This window comes from Hakea prostrata, chromosome 1, assembly GCF_041222555.1.
Source record: "Hakea prostrata isolate BN-2017 chromosome 1, UWA_Hpros_2, whole genome shotgun sequence".
NCBI lineage: Eukaryota > Viridiplantae > Streptophyta > Magnoliopsida > Proteales > Proteaceae > Hakea > Hakea prostrata.
In genome coordinates this window covers 14,058,429-14,074,291 of record NC_142600.1, presented here as the reverse complement: position 1 = coordinate 14,074,291, position 15,863 = coordinate 14,058,429, and the positions used below count along the sequence as shown (strand labels likewise).

The window sequence follows — 15,863 nt, the reverse complement described above, 5'->3', positions numbered from 1 at the left end:
CGACCATTGCTTCCTCTACTACTCATACCGACTCCTACCTTGCTACTTCAGGTAAAACTTTTACAGGCTTTCAAGTTTATTCAGTTTCTACCCCTTGGATCATTGATACAAGAGCCACAGATCATATGACAGGTTTATCCTCCTCTCTTACATTATTCTCCAACTTCTGGAAAGGATAAAGTTCGAATTGCTGATGGCTCCTATTCTTCCATTGCTGGAAAAGGGACCATTCAGCATTCTCCATCACTTTCTTTGTCTAAAGTTTTACATGTTCCATCTTTCTCTACTAACTTGCTCTCTATCAGTAATCTTACACATGACTTGAATTGTAAAGTGACCTTTTCTCATCTTACTGTGTCTTCCAAGATCTGGTCACAGGGAAGGAGATTGGACGTGGTAAACTAGACAATGGACTTTATTTGCTCGAGCCGATTGGAGGATTTGCTTTTGCTTTGACTACATCTTCTATTCCGGTCAATTCGGTAATATCAGACCTTCATCAATGGCACCGTAGGCTAGGTCACCCCCCCTCTAGGAACTCTTAAGAAAATATTTCCTGATTTGGTTTCTTCTAGTAATGCGGATAATTTTTTGTGAAGCTTGCATTTTTGCGAAGCATGCTCGTTCTACTTATTTACCTTCTCTTCATAATAGAAAAACTATTCTTTTATGCTAATTCATACTAATGTGTGGGGTCCCTGCCGACGTGTCTATTACTGGCCATAGATATTTTGTTACTTTTATTGATTGTCACTCTCATTCTACATGAATTTATTTTTTAAAACAAAAAAATGAGGTTTTCCGATGTTTTCGTGATTTTCATAATATGATTAAAACTCAGTTCAATGCCACTGTGAAGATCCTTCGCAGTGACAATGGTACAAAGTATATTGATGGTGAATTTCAGAGATATCTCTCTGGACTCGGCATAATACACCAAACCAGTTGCGTTGATACTGCTACCCAAAATGGGGTTGCCGAAAGGAAGAATCGGCATCTCTTAGAGATAGCCCGTTCCATTATGATTGCTATGAATGTACGTGACCAATACTGGAGTAATGCTATACTCACTGCTTCTTACCTTATGAATAGGATGCCCAGTAGGATACTTGGTTTTAAATGTCCTAATGAGATTCTTCAGAGAGCCTCTTCTTTTGTTATTCTCCCAAAGGTTTTTGGATGTGTGTGTTAAGCCAGAATCATAGCCCACCAGAGTAAGCTCACTCCCCGCGGCCTACGTTGCATATTTTTGGTGTATTCTGCTACTCAAAAAGGGTACAAATGTTATCATCCTCCTTCCAGGAAAACCATTGTATCCATGGATGTAATTTTTAATGAGTCTTGCCCTTACTATACACCTCTCTAGGGGGAGAGTCCTGGAGGAGAGGTGTTCTTTCTGACTCTAGATCTTCCTATCACACACCAACACAACTTAAGAGTCCCAAAAGAGTTTCCTGACCAGGGGGAGACTTCGGCCAATATACCTGAGGACTTTAATCCTCCCCCCTTCGTTTTCTGAACCATGTGAAGAACCTAGCCAGGGGGAGACCACTCCTGTGAGACACACTGTTGGGGTCTTTCAAAACTAGATTGACCATAATAAGGAGGTGCAGACTTATCAAAGGAAGAATTACAACCAACTAAAGCAGGTAGAGAAAGGTGATACGTTACCACTTCAGTCTCCCGCTCAAGAATCGATTCTACTTGTTCCCTTTAAGGTATCTTCTTCTGATTTTTCTATTGTTGTTAGAAAAGGGGTCAGATCTTGTACTCAACATCCCATAGCTAAATATGTTTCTTATAACTCTTTGTTTGACTCCTACCGTGCTTTTATATCCTCTTTATCATCTGTATCTGTTCCTAAAAGTTGGCAAGAAGCCTATGCTGATAAGAGATGGAAGGCAGCTATGGTAATGGAAATGCAGGCAATGAAAAAAAATGACACTTGGGAGCTGGTTACACTTCCTCTAAGAAAAAAACCAATGGGCTACAAATGGGTATTTGTGGTTAAACAAAATATGGATGGATCAGTCAACAAGTTGAAAGCTAGATTAGTTGCAAAGGGGTTTACTCAAACCTATGGGATTGATTATCAGGAGACCTTTGCCCCTGTTGTGAAACTAAACACTGTCAGAGTTCTGTTGTCTGTAGCTGTGAACAAAGACTGGAACTTGCATCAACTAGACATAAATAATGCCTTCTTACATAGGGAGTTAGCAGAAGAAGTCTATATGGAAATCCCACACGGTTTCTCTGATGACAATACTGCAGGGAAAGTTTGTCGGTTGAAGAAGTCAATTTATGGGTTAAAACAATTTCCTAGATGATGGTTTGGCCGCCTCCTGAAGGCAATGACTTCTATTGGGTACAAGCAAAACAATGTTGATCATACACTATTTGTCAAGAAGTCAGGTACTAACATCAAACTTCTCATTGTCCATGTAGATGATATTGTCATCACAGGGAATGATGGTGAAGAAATTCAAAAGTTGAAGGACTTTCTTGGCAGAGAGTTCGAAATTAAAGATCTAGGGAAGTTTCAGTATTTCTTAGGGATTGAGGTGGCTCTATCAAAGAAAGGTATATTCCTATCCCAAAGAAAGTATGTCCTAGATATATTATCAGAAGTGGGAATGTTGGGGTGTAAAGCAGTTGATACCCCTATTGAAGCTGGAGCTAAACTTAAAGAAAAAGAGGGAGAACCAATGGACAAAGGAAGATACCAAAGACTAGTAGGGAAGCTTATTTACTTGTCCCACACCAGGCCAGACATTGCTTATGATGTAGGGATAGTGAGCCAATTCATGTATGATCCATATTTAGCTCATATGAAGGCTATTACCAGAATACTACAGTATTTGAATGGAACTCCTGGAAAAGGAATACTTTTGTCACCCAATAATAATCTAAAAGTAGAAGCATACACTGATGCAGACTGGGCTGGATCTCTAGACAAGAAGTCAATTTCAGGTTACTGTACCTTTGTTGGAGGTAATCTAGTTACTTGGAGAAGTAAGAAATAGAATGTGGTAGCTTTATCTAGCACCGAAACTGAATACAGAGCTATGGTTCGTGGAGTTTGTGAGCTACTATGGTTGAAAGGCTTGTTATAAGATATTGGAGTCCAAGTTCCAAACCCTATGATGTTATATTGTGACAACAAGGCTGCTATTAGTATTGCTAATAATCTAGTGCAACATGATCGAACTAAGCACATTGAAATTGACAGGTTTTTTGTCAAAGGATAGTTGGAACAAGGGTTTATCTACATGCCTTTTGTAAGATCTGGAGATCAAGTAGGCAGATTTTTTCACTAAGGGTTTGAAAGAAAGAGATTTCCTTCCTATTGTAGGCAAGTTGGGCATGACTAATATCTATGCCTCAACTTGAGGGGGAGCGTTGGATTCTACTAGGAGTTCAATTAGAGTTTGTATAGGAGTTAAATTAGAGTTTGTATTCATGTAAAATTCTATTCCTTGTAATAGTGTACTTTCCACTTAATTATAAATAGAGGGCTTGAGATCATTGATCAATAAGCCATTCTACCACAATCGTTTCTTTCAACATTTCATTACCACAAATGATGGACAGGTGAATCTGATTCTTCATTTCCTGTTATCTGGTGCAAGTGGACTGCTGCAGCATTAGAAATGTCATCAAAAATTTCTATTAAGGGTGGGTTTGGTTGTTGCTGTTGAGAGAACAGTCCATCATAAATTACCCCTTGCAAAAACGAAGAAAATAGAGAAATAAGCAAAAGATACCAGCAAGAGGAAGGAGGAGAAGGGGATTTGCTCATTCCAGAGAAAAGAACAGCCCATCTCAAATCCACTAGGTCCATCAATCTTCAGGATCCAGCAGCTTCTTCTTCTTCTAAAACTCCGTGTGGTGATATAATACTTTATGTTAGAGTTTGTATGTTAAGGAGGGTACTTTTGTCGCTTTCCTGTTACAGCCTACCAGACAGGTTAAGTTGTAGTTTTTCCCTTTTTCACCTAGGGGGCTTATTTAATATCTTAAAGTTTATTAGAAAACAGATATGTGAGAGGGAACGGAATCTCTCACGGTCATCCCAATCTTTCATCTTCACCTCTCTTTTTCAATCCTTCTTCCTCCTCCCATGGCTGCTACCTCTTGTTCCTTCGCCTGAAGGAATCAAATCCCTAAATTGGAACTTGTTCCTTGTCCAATGATGTTCCCATTACTATTACAAAGGGCTTTAGAACATGCAACAGACATCCTATCCCTTATCATGCCTTTGTGACGTATTGTCATCTATATCTATGTTAGATGAATTGCGGGGCTTGAAGAAGCATGAATCCTGGGAGATTGTCCCTTGTCCTGAATGCAAGATGTTACAAGGGCTGTAAATGGGTGCACAGAGTAAAACAGAAGGCCAGTCTAACAGTTGAGAAATACAATACAAGACTGGTCAGCAAGGGCTTTCGCCTAGACCTATGGGATTGACCAACAGGTCACATTTGGCCCGTCCCCAAAAAAGAACTTTGTTCAACTATTACTGTCCAATTCTACAAATCTTTGATAGAAACTTTGACAACTTTATGTGAAGAATGCTTCCCTTAATGGTGATCCTGAAGAAAGAGGCATACATGCATATCCCCCCTAGGATTTGAATCCTCTACAGCCGGCAAGTGTGTAAATGAAATCCCTCTATGATCTCAACCAGTTCCCCTAGGCTTGGTTTGGCTGGTTCAAGGAGGCCATGAAACAGTTTAGATATTAAAATAGATATGCTGATCAGACCTTAATTTTAAGACACAAGAACCTGAAAGGTTACTGCCTGTGTTGCCTATGTTGGTGATCTAGTGGTAACAGAGAGTAACGATGCACAAATCTCCCTGCAGGAAACTCGGTTACCAAACAGAGTTTGAGACAGAAGATTTAGGATCTCTAAGATATTATCTAGGGATTGAAGTAACGTGTTCAAACAAGGATATTTTTATTTCTAAAAGGAGTATGTCCTAGATCTTCTAAGTGAGATATGGATGCTTCGCTATAGACCTACAAACTATCCTACTGATGTAGATCATCAAACCAGTCGCAAAGGAGGTGAACAGTTGAGACGGAGAGATCAATGACTCATAGGCAGATAGATATACCTTCCCCATACTGGCCATATATTGTTATGTTTTGGTGTTGTGAGCTGGTTCTTGTATGATTCTTGGACTAATCATCTTTGAGGTTGTATACCTATTACTGAGAAACTTGAAATCAGCACCAGGAAAGGGCAGATTGTTCTCCTACAGTGCAATCTGAAGTTTTAAAGTAGGTGAGCCTTGAGCAATATTTAAGTTGTGCTGTTGCAACATCATGTTGCAGGATTGGCACTGGATGCTCTTCTTTTACCTATAAAAGAATATAATAAATCTGAAGCTGAAATGCTTTACTGATGCTGACTAGGTCAGTTCCATTGATGATCAGCTCTCTGCTTCAGGATATCATACATTCCTGGCAATCAGCGGGATCCATATTCAGTGCAGAAGCAGATTTCCAACCAATGGTATAAGACTATAACTGCATGCAAACTTAACTGGCTTAAAGTGTTGCTGGTGGATGGCAAGGTTAAGCTTTGAAGAACGCATGAGTCTGTACTCTGATAATAAAGCAGCGATAAATATAGCCAATAACAAATCCAGCATAACAGGCCAAAGCATATTAAGACTGACAAACACTTACAGCAAAAAGCAGCTTGAACAACGCTCTTAGCATCCCATTCATCTACAGAGAGCCAGTTAGCTGACGTATACACAAAGTGATTGACTTGCAAGTTATTCTATCTTATTGTGTCCAAATTGGAGATGAGTGATATTCATTCACCAACAAGAGAGGGATTCTTAAGGATAGGCATTTACTAGACACTTCCTTGGTTCGTTATATCTATATGGTGATGAAGCATGACAACCAACTAGGGGCCAATTCAAACCAGCATTGAAGGCCAAAAAAGGGAGGCCAAAATATTGTTCACATCAATTAGGAACAGAATAGAGAAGAAATAAGGTTAAAGAAGATAGGGGTAACAAGGGGAAGGAGTAGAACACTTATCAGAAGAACAGGAGAGGAGAGAAAGAAGGGGGCTGGGAAACACCCACTGCTGAAGCTTCAATCCATCTTCTTTCTATTTCATAAGTCTCTTTTATATTGCAATGTAAGGGCAGAATCTTATAAATATAGAAACTAATTAAAATTAGAAACTACTAGGCTCTATATTTCAGCCACATGCATCAATAACTAAAATAGAAACTACCAAAATAGAAACTAAACTAAGATCTTAAATCTCCCAAAAAAAAAAAAATTTCATGCAATCTGATTTTGGGCCCCACAAATCCTCTATGAGATATTCCCAATATGCCAAATAATGAGTCGTGATACTGTTCACGTGAACAGTACTTTGGCTTCCCTTTTTCATGTTTTGAGCTGGCCTTCAATCCTGGTTCAAATGGGCTCTTGGCTGGTTGTCCTGCATCAGTTAACCTGTGACTCAGCCTTAACTAGGAGATCTTATACGTATTTATCATTCTTTTTATAAATAACAGTGACCTCAATCATTCTAAACAAGCCCATCCAATCTCTTGATCCATTCTTCTCAACTATCAGCTCTTCATTTATTTTGATTTTTTTTGGTAGGTTTCATAATTTATAGCGGAACAGCTAAAGCTGATTTGTTTCCTGAAATCTGGTGTTATTTACCTGCGCTTCTTTTCGTATAAGGTGTAATTAGGCTGTTGCACCATTATCAGATGTCATCGAAACCTCGTTCTTTCTTGTCATCTGGCACTGTCAGGTTGGGTTGCTGGTGTTAGGACGACAGTCCAACATTTGTTACTCATGGTGACAAAAAGAAAATAAACAAACCAGCAGGAGAAGAAAAAGAGAAAGAAACTGACATGAGAAGAAGAGTTGGAGAAGTAGACTATCTTTTGGGAGAGAAAAGAGAGTATAAGCTATCCCACCAATATGCACTTTACTTGTAATAATTTAAGATCTAACGAAATTACAAATATACCCCAAGTTTTTGTATACTTTATATAAAATTAACAATTAAGTGTGAGGACTAAAATAACCTTGGGAACTAACTTAACCCTTAAATTATTTAACACTTTACTATTTAACATCCATGAACCCTTTTATCCCATAGTATACCTTTGAATTCTCCACCTAATAGTTCAAGTTCTTGAGTTGATAGCTACAGTTTAAGCATTTTGAAAGATCACAATGTTGTACTGTAAATGTTTGCAAAAACCCACATGGTCTGGTACATTTATCGGATTCTGAATGTGAATAGGCTAAGATGTAGGATATCTAACTTAAAGATGACATTTTTCAATTTAAATGGAATTCTTTACAGTTCTGGTTTTGTTTCTTTCAATGAATCATCTAGCTTTTTGTCAGGATACCTTATCTTGTAACTTGTAAGAGAGAAAGATAGCTTGTTAAATTGACCGCAATCATCTATCAACTTTGGTTTTCATATATCAAAGGGGCAACCAAACAGCAGAAACATATGAACAGTGCCCCTGAAAAAAAAACCTTGCACAGGTGTAACCTTCAATGCTAGTTGGCAAATAAAATTTAGCAAGAAACTAGAAGCACCAAAACATGAACTGGAGGACTGACCTCTGACCACAAACAAGAATATAATAACTTTTGAAATCAAGGTAATCAGAAATACCAAACATAACAGCATTACCACATGCTTAGAATTTTTTGAAGTGCATGAGATTTAATTGATTTGTCAATTATTATTTTCTCTCCTTTTTTCGTAGTTTCTTTAGGTTTTTTTCCTCTTTTTTGGCCCGGGGGGGGGGGGGGGAAGCCAGGGGCTCTCATCCATCAAGATTTGCTAAAGTATTAAAACCGGCAGCTTCATGCTAAATGAAGCAATTTTCCCTGGCACTTCACCTAATACCATGGGAAGAATAAGCAACAAAGCTACAGGTTAAATCCAAAAACATAAAAGAAATAATTGAACTAGAGCACCTCATTTTGCCCATCCAAACGACAAGATGACAACTTGATGTGTAATGATAGTATAATCTTCCATGGAAAACCAATTTTTAACTTAAATTGATGAAGCATAACCGCCACAGACCTTAAATGGAAAAGCATTTCCAAGTTCCAACTAGAGGAACAAGGATATTATGGCTTGGAACTTTCAAGTACACTTCTATAAATACACACATACCAGTAGTCACACGCTTCTTTTGTCCACCAGAAATTCCCCTTCTCATCTCATCACCCACTAGAATATCCGCACAGATATCCAATCCAAGGATCTATTGAAGAATCTTCAAGTTAGTCTGGTCAAAGTATCTTATTAACAAGAAAAGAGGGTATACATAAATGGAGGCAGCAAACCTTAAGAATATAATCTGTAACCAGACTAGTTTCCTGGCCTGCCACAGCTGTAGCCTTCATGAATGCATCAATTTCAGTATCTGGTTTTATACCTGCTGCTTTCTCCCGTCTGGACAACTCTGCCAACATTTCATATCTGGTCCCTACCCCCAAGCAACGTCCGGAGAAATCCAGAGTCTCTCTCACAGTCATCTCGCCATAGTGAAGATCTTGCTGGCTAATATAAGCAGAGGTTCTTTGGGGTACAAATTCAGACAAGTCATGACCACAGTATTTGATTTTTCCAGTTACCTGTTGATTTTATCATTATCAAATAAAAGAAACCAAACCACACACATACATGCATCAACAAGTGGCTACATGAATGAAAACATACACAGAGAGGGAGATAGAGAGAGAGACCCTTAAATCCTTGCCAAGCTTTCCTGCAAGGGCTTGCAGCAATGTTGTTTTCCCTGAGCCCGGAGGTCCCAGAAGCAGTGTCATCCTGAAGATCATATTATGATTAGGTACAGAAAATAAAGGTAATGTAACTGTTTATCTACACTGTAAAATTAGATAAGTGCTCGCAAAGATTTTTAGGCAAATAAATATATTAATAAGCAACCCAAAGGGAGGGGGAAAAAGGAGGGGGTTGTTACGGTTAGTCCCACATCGGTGCCTTACAAGCACTGATGTGGGCTGATATACCTTGGCAAACCCCCACTTGGTAAGTCGGTTTTCCAGGTGGTGTGGAACCGAGGTCGTATCATTGGTCTGACCTGCCGGATGGCTTACTTGGGAGGGGCGACCTAGGAGGACTATCCTAGAGTGGGCCGTCGAGGACGTCGTGTGCCGGTTTTCCAGGTGGTGTGGAACCGAGGTAGTATCAAGGGTTGACCCAGCTAAACAAGCCAGCAAGCCAGTAAGAGTATAAAAGAGAACCATCTAAGTCCCAGGTAACAACAATTGTATAACTTATAAATAACTTTTCCTCAACCTAATTGGTTAGTGACCTCAATAGGCCTATAATTTTTTTTTCTCCCATAAAATGATTTATTACCATAAAGCACTCCCACAGTGGGGATCAAGTAAGTTTTAGTTGATAGGCTTTCTTCAAATTTAAGGTAATCAATATTCTAGCACCATGATTATAGAGGAACTTTGCATGTTCACATTTTTGAGCCACTACTTTTTCAGATGTGAGACAAGCAAAGGATCTCAAATGGTCACCAAATCTATCTCACATGTTTTATTCAAAAAATGGACTTTATTAAAATACAAAGCCAATGATAGCAATAATCCAATATATGTTGAGGACCACTTATAAATCTCTTTTCTGCAAAGGCTCCATTTATTTGGATGTAAAATAGCCAGAAGTAAAATAAACAACATATTTTTTTTCTTTTTTTTAATTAGAGAAACTCTCATATAGTTAATATGGAAAGTATAGATAATAGTAGGGCTGATTATTTCACACCCATAAACTGCATGAATAATTTCTTTAATGAATAACTTACACTCTAATGGAGTGACAATGGCTATTTCACTTTATAGCCATACACATTTTGCAAAATATTGGCCTTATTCTTCAGTCAAATGAATGTGTAAATTAAAATAGGGACTCTAAAATTGTTCTCACAGAAATGGGTTAATGAAACACTATTGATTTATATTGTCGCCTGAAAATTCTATTATTATCAGGTGGAAGACTTTGAAGGTTCCATTAAGGGAAATTGACGGTAAAGCCATTTGGACAATGAGATTCATTGCATGAAAATCCTATTAATTTGTATTTAATTAGGAAACAACTCTACGACATAAACAAACGCACACCTTGATGGTCTCACTATTCCACTGACATCATGAAGCATCTTGATTGTCCTCTTCTTGGACGGCGAAAGCCAGACCATTCCAAGAATTCCCTTCAACAAAATTGAAATAAGAAACTACAGATCAGCTCAACAATCAAGCACTCGTATCCTAAAGCAAAATAATACAGAACAGATAGAAGAAATCTACAAATCATTCACTGGCAACAGAATGCAAAGTTCCTTCCAGGTCAGTTCATTAACGCTCGAAAAAAGTAACAAAATGAATAGAGGGGGGATAACATCTAATATTTGCTCGGTTTCTAGTTCTGCATATGCGAATAAACCCCCAAGAAAATCCAAATCAGATTCACCGTAAGCATATTCTAATTAGTTACACTGCTTGACGAAGCAAATGACAATTTTCTCATATGCACTTCATAGGGAACCTCCATCCGTTATTAGTAGTTACAAAATGCCTGAAATTAACAAAATTCCTAAACTAAAGACGGTAGAAATTTGGAAAATGTTCTGAACAGATGTATTCGAAGTATGATGAAACTAATGACAATATACAGAAGGCCAAACCTGATTCGTTAAGAAAACCAAGGATAAGATAAGCACCTCGATTGTATTCAAGGCAGCATTGAGTAGAGTAGGAAGAGCCCTGCTTCCAACATACGCATCTCCCTCTACTGACAAGTTCTCGAAACGAACCTCAATCTTAGGAATCTCAATCCCAACCCTGTTTCAGACGAGAAGACAATAAGCTGAAAGAAAGGCAAAAATTGAAACTCCGGAAAATGACAAGGCGGAACTTTTAGTGGAACCGGAACTTAGTAGAAGACCACTTTACGAGCGGAAGAGAGAGAGACTGACCGCTCAGTTCGGTCTCTGAGCCTGCGAAGAAATTTCTCGTTGTCCTCTTCGACAAACTTGAGAATGTTCTCCAGTAGCAGCTTCTTGTCCTGAAGCCGAAGATTAGCAAGATCAACCTCATCATGAACAACCTTACCATTGTCCTGAACTTGCTTAATAACCCCTCGCCTTAACCGGTCGAACGTCGGCAGCCTCTCTATGGCAGCCCATTTCAACTCCTCCTCTTCATTCTCGCCATCTCTCCTGCTCCGAGTGAAGACATCTGGTGGAGCCGTCCATACATCACAAAAGCTCGTGGAAGTCCAACTTCTACGACTACTCCCTAGATCGTCCCCTGACAACGCCCCTGACAACGCCGGTGCCATTGTAGACGAACTCAAACAAGGAGTACAGAAAACTAGTCCACTATATGCATTCAGCACTACCACTGTATCTACACGATTCTTGGACAAGCACCAGCATCCAAGAACTTAACGGAGCAGGTGACTGACGTAGCTTCTTTGACTTGCGCCGCTAAACTCCATTCTCCATACCAAATTTGTTCAAAATGTTGTTGTCATCTGAGACAAAGTTATTGTACATGACAAATCATTCTCCAAAAAATGTTGAGCAACTCTTCCACCTCCATGAGTTTATATAGCTCAGTTAAAAAAATGAAAAAACACAGAACAAATGTATATTTGCTCTGATCTCTGAGCTAACTAATTGGTGGGATGCGGCTGTACCTTTGAAGGGTCATGCTGGAGGTGCGGGCTTTATTGTAATGGATCACAATAGCAACATCCTACATGCTGCATCCGAACCGATTAGCCGGATGTTTGTTGGGGAGGGTTTAGCTATCTACTTGCCATGCATGGGCGTGACGAGGATTGGCAGCGTGCTATTAGGTCGGATATGCTCTTGGTAGTTGGCTCATGGAGGGTGTGGAATGGTTCTGCGAGGTGCATCAATTGTAGAGATATCACTTGTAATACCCCTTTCATCGGTGTTCTTTTGTGTTTGTTCTGGGTGACCTTGTTGCTCTTCTCTAGCTGGAGGCCTTGTCCCTTGGGGCGGACTACTGGCCTCTTCCCTCCTTGGCTCCTTGCTTGTAATCGGGCTCGCTTTTGCCTTTGTGTGTTGGGTTACCAAAAACTAATTTGCGATCATGGATCTTAGTGATAGCTCGCCTTTGATACTCACTTATAAAAAAATCATTATCAAAAAGCAACGTGAGTTGATTTCCATTGACGGAGACGGTGAAGATAATGAAACGAGTACGACAATGAGGGACGCGAAAAGCTGGAAGTTGGAAGCGGAAGCGACAGTTGAATGAACATTTAATTGCTTCCGCTCGGAAAACAGGGTCCGGAACGATTCGAAAACTATGCTAAAAGTCCAATCTATCGGCGAAAAACAAAAGTAACCAATAATAGATAGACAATGGTGAAGGCAAGAGAAAAAAAAAACAAGCCAGCTTTCTTTTATTTTCTTTTCCTCTCAAGGAAAATGTTAATTCTCTCGTCGGGCAGTTGGGACTTGGGAGTCACTCGGGAAAGTGCCCCCAGCAAATTCGGAATTTCGAGTAATCTTTCAAACTTGACTTTTTTACCCTTACGTTAAATGATGTGACAGCTGTAATAATAATAAAAAACCAAAAAAAGCATAGACATAGGTCATAGGTGAACGGAAGAAGGATGTGCGGGACTACGGAGTCCCATTTAAACCCAGTGTGCGGGGCCATGGGACCCACTGATGTGGGTTCCATCGTACAGTATACAGAGATCGGAATAGATGGAAAGCGAAGAAGGACGAAGGTGACAGAGCCGGGGTGAGGATTGTACAATTACAAAACACACCCTTATAGAGCATACTCATGTCCATGTCGGCCCTTAACTTTTGTGTCCCACGTGAATTATTGGAAGGTTATATCTGGTATGTGTCGATAAGTCATTTTCAAGTTCATTGCTTTGATTACTCACTCACTCTACTTATTCATTTATCACAAAATTCCTTTGTCAATTCATGACAAATGTTAGTTAGGGAAGACAATGGACCCCACGGTACGATGTGGAGTTTTGTGCCACTTGGGATATTTATGAGGAATCACTGAATGTTGTGGAGATTTTGTTCGGTTTTTTTTTTTTTTTTTTTTTTTCCAACGATTTTGTTGGTTGGATGTGGGAAAGTACATTGGGTGGGACATAATATTGTCCCTAACCACATTTCTTCTAATGTTTTTTACGCAAAAGCTCATAGCAAGTCTGGATCCTCTATCCACATGAAGAGTTCTGCAAAAGTTAGAATTCTTCATGAACAAGTCATTCATGATATTGTTTGAAAAGTAAAAATATAGTAAATGTGAGAAGTTCCATCACCCAACCATATAAATAAGGTAGAAGATCGATTGTCTAATACAAAATAGTATATAGAGAAAGGTAATCTCAAGTGTTTAGGGGAGTGTGATTGGATTATAGTTTGGAGTAATGGATTCGTAATCTCTTGAAGAGTTGAGAGAGAGTGTACGGAAATATTTGGTTTTGATTGCAGATTAATTTCAATTTCAAATAGTGTGAAGCTCCATAGTTTCATAGTATTTTTTTTTCAACCACAGCGTAAAAAAAATCACTACAACATAAAATAAATTCAACTTTATGGAAGGGTTTAAATAAAATTCAAATTTAGTTTAAATTCGATAACCATTGAATTACTTAAATGCCACATGACACAAGCATTTAAGGGAATTACAGGGAATTGTAGGAAAAGGAATTACAGAGAATGTGAATCCATTAGTTGTAGTACCAGCAAAAATAAAAAAGCAAAAACCATTAATGTTGTACTTATAATTAGGTGTGTATCAATGCATAAACAAGCAATGTACATCCCAACCAGTGAAGATTTTAATACGCTTTTCAACATGGAAGTTGTCACACCCACTCATGGTACTTTTGCTATACTTGTGAATTGTGATATTGCATTTTATATTCGAGAGTCTTCATGCAGGACCTAATTTGGTAAATCATTGAATAAACCATTCAAATAGTAACTCATTTAAGAAACCTTTTAATTGGTGAAGCATTTGAGAAACATTTTTGGAAATACTGACAACGTATCTTCTTTATCAGCGAAAGAGCACCAACCTACACAGAGTACCCAATATGCATGGCCTACCGTTTAAGAAACCTCTTTCCCTTATATATGCAATTGCATGTGCACAGTAGTTATATAATATGGATTCACTAAAAAAAGTGTCATATTAATATGAATTTGTTATAAATAATATTTATTATGGATGATTATTACCCCAAAGAGAATGTACTTCCAATTGAAAATCTCAACCACCTCAGGATACAATCTTGGTGATTCACATTCCAATCTTAATTGAAGATTACAGTGATCTCAACACACAATGTTGGCAGTCAATATTTCCATTCTATGCACCATTATATATTAGGTGGCAATCTATCTTTCCATATCAAGAATATCTTTATTGTGTGTAAGAATCATATATTGTATTTCTTTGTAGACTCTGATATTTTCATATCAGAGTATATGTTCCTTCTACTATAAATATGTAATGAACTCAACTGAGTGGACTAGTTCTGATTGACTCATCTTGTCTTTCTTCTTTATTTTATAACAGGATTTAGATATTTCTTTATGCGTATATTTACAGTCTAGGTTATTACCAAATGGTGTCTCTTAGTTCGCATTGTGAGTTTTTCGTAACAATTTAATGAACTCTGTTTTCTTTTTGTTATCCTCTTACTTATCTTATTGATTTTCAGTCTAGTTCGGAAAACTATACTTTTTACTTTTAATCTTTCGAATTTTATTTTGGATTTGAGAAAGTAAAGTGCTTAGAATATTCAGTAAAGCCGATTATGACATTTTTAGTATTGAATGCTTATGATAGTATAAACTAGGTTTTAAGTTATCTTTCATTAGGGCTATTTAGAAGTCCTTTTTGTCCAATTGTTTCCCAACTTTTGTAATTCAGTTTTTCAGCTACAAGAAGATGAGTTGCATTTATTTAGTTGCGACTGTTCATAAAATATAAATTGACACTTCAAAATCAAACATTAATTGTGGAGACAAAACGTAGCAAGCATGGCAATATGAAGTTTTCTAATTGAAAATACACTTTGTCAACTATAAATTTCTGGCAATCATCAAGTAAATTTGGTCAAACGAGCATGCTTGATATTGATATCACCTTTGTAACTAGATTGTCAACTATGATATTGACCTCTTTAGAAATAAACTGAAGAGTTACATTTCAAAATGTATGTGGTTATGCAAGAGATATTCCTTTCACCCAAAAAAATAAAAATTATCTTCAATCACCAATTAGTTGGATAAAATTGTAATAAACTTCTAGACATTAAATTCGTTTCACTTTTTTATAACTAAGCTTATCTCCATTGATGGATATGTTTATTTTGTTTATCTATTTTTTTATTTTTATCAAAAAATAAATTTCATTTCATTTCATTTCATTTCATTTCATTTCATTTTCATAAAAATGTTTTGTCGAAATTAAAAAAAAAAATCATAAATAAGGATTTTTGTTCGCGGCTTCGCGAATATCGTCTGCGAAGGCTACTACTTAATAACAGGTGTTGAATTCTGATCCAAAAGTAATAAATAAGGGGCCGTCTGGTAATTAACTCTGTCAAAAATTTTACAAAATACACCCCAATAGCAATTGAATTCAAAATAAATCCCTGTAACCTTGAAAGAGATTTTATGAATCAAAATACCCTAGCCGACTATGTTGCAAGTTTGCAACGGTTACGTCTAGTTTGGAGGGTATTCAAATCATTGATTTGTCCTCTT

The 15,863-nt window shown here is 37.8% G+C and overlaps 1 protein-coding gene across 1 annotated transcript in view; it reads right to left on the bottom strand.

The window, feature by feature from the left end:
* Window positions 1-11,746, bottom strand: part of LOC149027682 (pleiotropic drug resistance protein 2-like) — a 56,111-nt gene extending 44,365 nt beyond the window's left edge. The window contains exons 1-6 of the mRNA XM_089164874.1: window positions 11,046-11,746; window positions 10,791-10,911; window positions 10,192-10,280; window positions 8,779-8,863; window positions 8,377-8,667; window positions 8,204-8,294 (exon numbers count right to left, since the gene is read on the bottom strand). Of these exons, the coding sequence (XP_089021000.1) occupies window positions 8,204-8,294; window positions 8,377-8,667; window positions 8,779-8,863; window positions 10,192-10,280; window positions 10,791-10,911; window positions 11,046-11,410 (1,042 nt within the window). The 5' untranslated portion in view covers window positions 11,411-11,746. The remainder of the gene's footprint in view (window positions 1-8,203; window positions 8,295-8,376; window positions 8,668-8,778; window positions 8,864-10,191; window positions 10,281-10,790; window positions 10,912-11,045) is intronic.
* Window positions 11,747-15,863: the final 4,117 nt, after the last annotated feature.